The sequence below is a fragment of the Cordyceps militaris genome (assembly GCF_000225605.1).
Source record: "Cordyceps militaris CM01 unplaced genomic scaffold CCM_S00001, whole genome shotgun sequence".
In the NCBI taxonomy this organism is placed as follows: domain Eukaryota; kingdom Fungi; phylum Ascomycota; class Sordariomycetes; order Hypocreales; family Cordycipitaceae; genus Cordyceps; species Cordyceps militaris.
Window position 1 is genome coordinate 1,039,795 of NW_006271969.1, and position 8,640 is coordinate 1,048,434.

The 8,640-nt window shown below is 53.3% G+C and overlaps 2 protein-coding genes across 2 annotated transcripts; both read right to left on the bottom strand.

Moving 5' to 3' along the window:
- Nucleotides 1-2,036: 2,036 nt before the first annotated feature.
- On the bottom strand, nt 2,037-3,080 carry CCM_00291 (uncharacterized protein; the record flags this gene model as incomplete). The annotated part of the gene is made up of 1 exon (XM_006665451.1): nt 2,037-3,080. The coding sequence occupies one exon, from the start codon at nt 3,078-3,080 to the stop codon at nt 2,037-2,039; it is 1,044 nt and encodes a 347-aa protein (XP_006665514.1).
- Nucleotides 3,081-4,301: 1,221 nt separating this feature from the next.
- On the bottom strand, nt 4,302-7,414 carry CCM_00292 (Methyltransferase-16, putative; the record flags this gene model as incomplete). The annotated part of the gene is made up of 8 exons (XM_006665452.1): nt 4,302-4,647; nt 4,708-4,875; nt 5,039-5,471; nt 6,034-6,094; nt 6,193-6,322; nt 6,380-6,426; nt 6,774-7,369; nt 7,408-7,414. The coding sequence occupies 8 exons, from the start codon at nt 7,412-7,414 to the stop codon at nt 4,302-4,304; spliced, it is 1,788 nt and encodes a 595-aa protein (XP_006665515.1).
- Nucleotides 7,415-8,640: the final 1,226 nt, after the last annotated feature.

The window sequence follows — 8,640 nt, forward strand, 5'->3', positions numbered from 1 at the left end:
TTTTTTATTAACCGCCCTTTGACCGTCAACGTCCGAGGTAGAGACATACTACTACCGATCCAGAACCAACTGACTTTTGGAAAAGAAAGTTTCTGCAAAAAGCGGACTGCCCTGAATCGGTCAAAACATATTGAATCAGTTTCTGGAAACGACGCGAACAGGCGCCCGCTGCGACTGTCCAATCATGTGCATCCCCCTCCACACCTTCAACAGGTACCGTGCCACGCGGTGTGGTGTGAACAGACGACGAATCAATCGTCAATGCATATTCTTCCGTCTGTCTGCCCTCCCCGCAAACATGAACGACCCTTGATCAGCAGCCTCGGTCCGGACGAACCTGGGGAGCGTCTGCATCCATCTCGCTGTTGTTGTCTTTTCGTCTGCTTCCGCATTAAACTGTCTTTCTACTGCAGCGCCCGCTCCCCAAGACATGTGCGCACAGCTGCAGCCCGTTTCTCAGCTGATGGCTATCGCATCAAAGCCGAGCCCATCTGTGCCCGACCACCTCTGCGGCTGTCGCTGTCGCCAACGGCTGTCGCCTACAGTTGTCGCCTGCAGCTCCTGCTCACAAAGCGCCTTTTGCTCACGTCTGAGATATCGCACCTGCTGACGGCCGCAACGGCCTAACGGCCAGTCCTGCGGTTGCCGATTTAATCTACAGCGCAGTACCAAGCCTCCTCGTCCGATAGTATCGTTGCTGCATAAGCGCCCCGCCATCTTGTAAACCCATCCGGCAATAGCTCATGTTTGATCACTTGACATCAGACCAACCCGTAGGATATGCTGAAGAGTATTGATATGGTATCGGTCGAATTCTCTGCCGAACAACCCCTCTATCCCGGTGCGTCGTCGTGTGCAGGTCGACTTTCAACTTGAGCAAGCAGCCGTCGCAGCAGAGTCACACGTCAACTGAGACTACCGTACAGCATCTGGTTGTCTAAACACTCCTACACCGACCTGCCGCCATCGTCACACCCAACCCTTTCTCTACTCTTGGCGACTTCAGCCGTACCAAGCAGTGTGCTTGCGCTGCAAGGCCCGGTCAGGACACGCCATTTTAATTAGGAAGGGAAGGCAATGTTGCTTCCACCACGAGTACCGCCCAGCTGCCCACTGGCCGTGCTCACGACAATCCCCAGTGTCATAGTTTAAAAATAACCATGAATTTTTCCTGCCATGTAATACTACTTGAACCCCCGCAAGGCTTTTTTTCTCCCGCTCTGGTGGACGCCTCACGCTCGTCGAACACGAGCTTTCGAATGGTAGACTACCTACTAACAACAGGGTGTAATACGGACTCGGAGGTGAGTTGGCGACCCTAGCCTGGACCTCGGCATGATGGACCATAGTCTAGATGTTGTTATCTGGTCGTAGTACTGCATTCATGCTATTCAATAATTTAGTCTTGGTTGCGATCTTGTCGTGGCAACTAACCCTAACCCTAAGAGTTCTGTTTGTGGTCACGCGGCGCAAGTGTCACCCGTTTCTTGCGCTGACCAGGTGCAGCGACAGCATGCAAGAGAAGGAAGAAGTTGCTGACCAGGTGCAGCGACAGTATGCAACAGAAGGAAGAGTCTCTGCAGGGTCTAGTCCTTTCGGCAATTGAGTAGGAAACAACGAAGCTGCATGTCTGACTGCGGAGGAAGCACCGATATTTGCAAGAGGCAACCAATTTTTTTGGCGGCAGGCAATGCATGACGTATATTGTGCATGGACAGATAACAGATAATGCAGCAATCTCATTTATTTTTGTTGCTCTGCATAGTGACAAGTCATTATAGCCCGTCCTACTGTATCAACGATGAATGAAATTTCGCCGTATGCAATGAAATGTTGCGCCGTGTCTGTACGTGGGTTCTGTTCAACCTCAAGAGCCCAAAGAATGACAACTGCCGGCCGGTATGTACACTGCCTCCGGCCAAGCCCTGTATGTACAGCAGTCATGGGATCTGCTCCCAATGAGAAGAAACAAAAGGGAAGAAGGTGTTTGTAAAAAAAAAAAAGAAAAAAAAAAGGGAAAGAAGCACAGGGCCAAGTCAGTGCCCCCGCACAAACACCACCGCTTCCAGCGTAAACGGTAAGCGGTCCTCGCCCTCAACAGCATCGCGGGCCTCGCTCTCCACCTCGCACCGCTTCACCTCGCTCAGCAAGATCCTTTCCACCTGCTGCACGTGCTCCAACAGCGCCCGCCCCCGTAGCGGCGCCTCCCCCTCGCGCGGGGCATACCTGCCGCCGCCGCCGCCGCCGCCGCCGCCCATCGGCGCATCATCCGCGTAGTAGTAAAACGGCCTCACGCCGTCCGTCATCGCGTGCGCGTCGGCCAGCGTCCACCGGCGGGGCACGAGCGGCTCGTCCTCGCGCTCGTGCGGCTGCGGCAGCGGCCCGTACACGAGCTGCAGGCGGCGCAGGTTCGGCAGGCAGTGCAGCAGGCCCGCGAGCGCGCGCGCGGCGACCCCGGCCGCCGCCGCGGGCAGGGCGAGGGTGCGGATGGCGACGCTGTGCGGCGCGGGCCGGGCAAAGAGTCCCGACGTGGCGGAGGACCAGGCGTAGTAGCCGCAGTCCACGGTGCCGTAGTACACGGCCGCCTGCCCGTCAAACGGAAAGGTGCACGGGCGCCGGCAAAAGTCGTCCCAGCGGTCCATCCCGACGTACACGGCGTCGCCGCGGCGGCGCGGCTGCCACGGGCGCACGACGACGCGCCCGCCCGCGTCGTGCGGCTCGTCCCAGGCGCGCTCGTGCAGCTGCAGCGCGGCCAGGCCGTGCCGGGCCGCCCATTTCAGCGCCACCGAGCGCGCTTCGTGGTTGACGCACACGTGCGCGAGGCCGTCCACGGGGACGTGCGGGTTGACAATGTCCTCGCCGAGCTCCGTGTCGGTCTCGAGGACGGGCCGGGGCTGGTGGTGGTGGTGGTCGTCGTTGTCCGGGGCTTCTGCGGGATTCCACTTCCAGTCGCGGAAAAAGTAGACGGCGCTGCCTTCGGCGTCGGGGAGCGCGTCCTGCCAGATCTGCAGGCGTAGCTCGCAGGGCAGTTGCTGGAAGAGGGTGAAGGTGCGCGAGGGTGCCACGCCATTCGGCCGCATCGCTTGAATAGAAGGGAGAGGGAAGGAGTAGGAGGGAGCTGGGAGGGTACAAGAGCGCTGGAAGAGCGGTTCAAGGAAAGAGGAGGTGTGCGTGAAGAAGACTGTAAGTGAGGATATCGCCCGATGGTACCAGCCTCCGACGACCAACTGAACCCGAACAGTAAACAAGAGGCTCGCAAGAGGAATACCAATTTGGGCCTTATATAAAGTAAGCTCCTCTTGATAGCCCCCCCGTTCACTCTCCACGTTGTAAATTTGAGATGACTCGGGGAGCAGGGCCTCGACAACAAAACCCATGTGCTCGCCACTCAGTTGCCTAAACGAGCATCATTTTCCCGACCTTGTTACGCCCTGCCGCTAGTCCAGTTCTTGATCTGACCTGGGCTGGAATCTCCAGGGCTTGACGAGCTGGAAAAGCAGCTGGGGCCGGCTTGTCAGATTTTAACCCGCGCGCCATGGCAGCCAAGATAAGCTTCAAACGTGGGTGTAGACTCGAGAAGCGGGATCCCGGTTCGTGCCACGAGAGCGAGGCTTTGGCATCCCATTGCATCAGGTTTTGTATTTGAAAAACTGGCCATCTAGTTCGCTTTTCTTCTGGTCATGGCTTCTATTCAAGTTTCTTCTATAGATGCGTCTATGTCGTTTTTCGTCTGATCTATCATGTCATCTTTTTTCGCGTCGTGAGTGGGGAGTTACATGCTCGCCCAGTGTAATAACTATATAACACGCGAATTATGCGCTGATTCATGTACTTTTAACGGAATATGCCGAGGAAACCAAGGTGCAAGTCAGAAAAAGAAAGCTGACAAGGGTGGCGGAGTAATCAAGGACAAAAGAGGCAGGACGACCTTGGCACGTGGCTGCATGTCAGCATTCAGAGGACGCCGTGCGGGGGGTGAATGCCCTCCGTCTTCCGTCCCATGCTTCGATGGCGCATATCGGAGTCGATATACCGGATTTGAGGCAAGCGACATTTTTCCCCCGGATTGTGGGGGATAGGAAAAAGGCATGGCAAGCCGGACGCTGGTATTTCCTCGTTCCCCACGGCAGCTGCATTCCAGACCCCAACCCTCCGTCGACATCAGGCTAGAGACGAGGCTGGTAGTGCACATCGGCCCCATGGCTCAGCGAATTCACGAGTTCAATCAGAAGAGTGGATGAAAAGGGATTCCTCGTGATTCCCAAAGCGGCATTGATCGTGCGCGCGATTCCATTCCCCGACTACGACGCGGGCGCTGCCGCCTCCTCGCTCGCCGGCTTTTTCGTCTGTTGCTTGCCGAGCTTGGCCCGAAAGGTAAAGAGGAACAGCGACTGCCGCGAAAAGACGGGCCGGTCGTCGTCAAAGATCTCCTCGACGGTAAAGGCTTTCCGGGCCATCTTGACAAAGTGCATGTCGGCGCGGCGGCGCTTCTTGAAGCAAAAGTAGACGACGGCGTCGGGGCAGAGAGTGAGGAGATCCCGCAAGGTCTGCATGAGCAGCGGAAAGGCGGGCTCAAAGTAAACGCACTCGCCGGCGAGAATCACGTTGGGCTTGTAGTCGACGACCTCTTGGGGCAGCGGCTCTCCCCTGATTTGTGATGTCAGGGACATGGGTAGTTCTCATTTTCTATTGTAGCGTGGGGCTTACCAGTTTAGGATCGAAGCAGTGGCCTTGTCGTCGACTTGATTCAATGTTATGTTGTGCTTCATGAGCTGGAGCATCTCGAGCTGGTCCGTCAGCATGAGGCGGCTCGCCACGCCGCAACCTAGCGCGACCGCAAGACCGACGAGGCCGCCACCGGCTCCGAGTTCTAGTCTGCGCGTCCATCAAACCGGGTCAGCATCCTGTCGGCGTTGCGACTTGTTTTCAGGATCCCCCTCGTGAAGGGCTTTGGCCTTGGGTTCCAGCAGCTGGTAGCCTTGCACCGATCACGAGGCAAGAGACAGAGAGAGAGAGGGACAAGAGACACAAAACGTACATTCTCGCATCCTGGAGCTCATGCCTATGGTAGCGCAGCATGTGTTTCCCGAGCACCATGCCCGCGGGCCACGTCTGCCCGCCACAGCCGGTGCGCAGGTCCTCCCGCAGACGCAGCGGCCTCTCCAGCTGCCCGTCAAACGTCACGTCCGTGTCGCCGGCTATCTTCTTCTCGGGCAGGGGCGCGAGATCCTCGCTGATGTGGATGGCGTCGAGCGAGGGCGAGGCAGCAAGGTCTCCCATGGCTTCGGGGAGGGGTCCTTCGGGACGGGATTGATCGATAATGGAGGCCGAGGAAAATCCCGTGGAGGACCAGGGGGGTTCGTGGCTTGAAGCGACCGAGTCTCGGGTATTTCGTGGTTTGAATCTAGTGACGTTGATCGACGGCCTGAAATATCCAGAAATGAGGTGTGAGGAAGCTTTACGGCAGCATTCTGCCAAAGCTGTTTTTGTGCAATATGGCTAGAAGAGTCTTCCGACCCCTCGGGACAGTGTTCTGACCCTGAGCTAAAAGGCAACGAGGCTCGAGTCCCGCTGCAGGTCCGATAAGGCTGCTTATCTGCATTTAGGAAAGCAGGGGGCCTAAATAATTATCGGCCTACATCAAGCAGAATCAAGCATCACCAGAAGAGACCAATTTGACGTTATTTGCATTGTTTTATCGTATTCGAATACACCTTGATTCCAACAGTAAAAGCTCATAATCATCGCTAGTTAGAGCGGCAGCCGGGCCAATTAATGATATTTCGTGTTTCACTTGGTGGCAAATTTACAATGCTTGTGCTGGTCTTGTATGTCTTGTATGCATATTACGGCATGATACTCCGTACTTTGCAAGGCACTTTCAGCCTAGGCCATCAGGCCGTTAACTTGTGCGCCAGCCTAATAGATCACTAGAGTAATATTTAAAGTAGTAAATAGGGTTATCTTTCGTTGCTAAGTAGTTACTACGGAGCACTCCTATTCGTAAATTTGTCTTGCTCATTCCTTACCTACCTAGTTGGCCTTGATATGAGTGGCCTAACGGGTGGGGCAGCTGGAGGCAACCCGGCTTATCCTTTCCCCGGAGGGGTTCCAAATACCGTGAACCCCGCGGATACAATTTTGACGACGCCTAAAAGCACCATGCAGCATACAACAATAAAACTTTCAGACGACCAAGAAGCGCTTGTCGCGGAGGCATGTAGGGCGCTCAAAAGAGAACCGAAGCAGCAAATTCAGCTCGAAAAGGCGGCGCATAGTCCTGAGAGCGCCGCCGAAGGAATGATCAGTGGATCCGACAAGGCTTCTCAGGTGGCTTATTCTCCGTTGTCTCGTGAGAGCAGACAGCTCTATGAATCACTTGGAGATGCAGCGGTATGTTGCCAAGCTTCTGACAGAGTAGACAAACTACTAACAAACTAGCTACAAAAAATTCGAGACATCGGGTTCGATATCAAGATGATCAAGAAATACACGATAAAAGTGCCATCAGGAGCCTACTTTAAGGTCCAGGAATGCGACGCCCTAGTTGCTATACAACTCGCGAGTTTAGAAACGAGACTTCCAGTCGAGATACTACTACCGGATGGAACTTTCGATAATTGGTCTGCGGGTGTTGCTTGCATCTTACCTCGTGGGTGGGCAGTAAGGTCGGAGACAGGGGAACTCTGGATGGATATTTGGAGATATTTTACAGAAAAGAATGCCTGATACTAGTTGCTAATTACAATATCCCTGTCGTATTCTGTGAATACCTGCCTATATGTCTCTGTCATAGGAAAGAGTGTATCCCTTGGGATATTCGTGTTAGAGAATGTCTCTATCGCAGGATAGAGTGTATCCCTTAGAATCAACTCAGGCGTTCCGGGTATGTTGGTATCGGAGAATGTCTCTGTTGTATGATGGAAAGTATTCCCAAAAACCATCTCAGGCGTTCCGGGTATGTTGGTATCGGAGAATGTCTCTGTTGTAAGATGGAAAGTATTCCCAAAAACCATCTCAGGCGTTCCGGGTATGTTGGTATCGGAGTAGGTCTCTGTCGTATAATCGAACATATTCCCAAAAATGATCTCAGGCGTTCCGGGTATGTTGGTATCGGAGAATGTCTCTGTCGTATAGTCGATGACCATCTCAGGCGTTCCAGGTATGTTCGCGTCTGAGAACGTTTTTATCCTAGGCACACCGAAGTCAATGACTGGATTCGGGACTATGCCAATGTCTATCGTCTGTTGGTGGCTAAATGGATTGAGCGTTTGCATGTTGTCTGAATCCGTGTATCCTGTTAGGTTGTCGGCATTGGGCGGATTGTTTGTTGAAAGAGCAATATCGGCGAGAAGAAACAGAGAGTAATCTGCGTTAGGGCCCATAGGTCGAGTACTGCCATAATACCAAGCATGGTACTCGCGAATGGTCCGCTCTAAATGTCCTTGTAGCAACGTTTCAAGCTTCTTCTCTATATTGTCGTTAGGCATTAAGTCGAGCTCGGTCGTCGTTTTCGCCCCTTCGAATTTTAACGTGTGAATAAGCGAGTTATAGACATCATTTGTCTGACGATACTCATATCTATATAATTAGTATTAGGTAGGAAAATATCAACCAATTAGTTAAAACTTACAGAGATAGAGTATCAACACCAAGACTAATGACCGCGCTAAGAGAGAGGTCATTCACTAATTTTTGGTAATTCTTTCCGCGCTCGATATATTGGTTGATGTTTTTTTCGATACTGGCCCTCTCCAAATCTGGATGAAGACAAATTGTTTCCTGAATGATCGCTTGTTTCGCTGTCGGACCTGTGCAACGCGCCAAATTCTTATCCCCATGATCCACCAAAGTCTGATATAGCTTAAAAATGGCGAGGAAACGAAATCGCAGCTCTATAACATGGAGCCATACTGTTGTTTGGAGGCGACGGAATGCTAGGTAGGGTTCTTTGCTGTCCCCCTCTCTAGCGGATTGAAAGAAATCAGATAAATTCTTTTCGATTTCGGCGGGCGAATAAGGAAGGTGTTTCGGCGGCAACTCCTCAGATATCAGTGCGGTCGACGGTTGTTGTGCTGGTGTCAACCAGTGGGAGATCGATCGCGCCCGGGAAGCTTTCTGTGATGCAGGCGCGCGAGACAACCGACGGGAGGTCGCTTGTGCCCGTGATGATGCCAGCCGTGTTAGGGTAGGCGTGCGAGCCAATTCTCGAGACACTGTTTGCAGTTGAGATTCTGTCGGCCATGTTGTTGGACTTGGATGCGCTGGAGGCGAGGGAGAGGGTGTCTGTGAGAACCAATTTGGGTCTGTTGTGGAGAAAAGTTGAGGCTCGAGTGTACTGAGGAGTTCAGCGCAGCGGGTAAGGTAGGGATAAAGCTCATTATACAAACTCTGTTTTGTATTATCCGCGAATTGCGGCCAATAGACTGTGAAGAAATTCGGCAAGCTCTCTATGCCAGTCGCGTGGGATAGAATTAGATTTTGGGTCATACTGTGCTGTGTAGTATCCAAGAAGAGGTTGTTGATGGTACGCTATGGTGGGGAGGGGAGCGAGTTACACCATGAACAGGCAATTGTGCTGGTTCAGCACGTGATTAGAACAAGGATAGGAAGATGTTTGGACGATCACTTCCTCTTCTG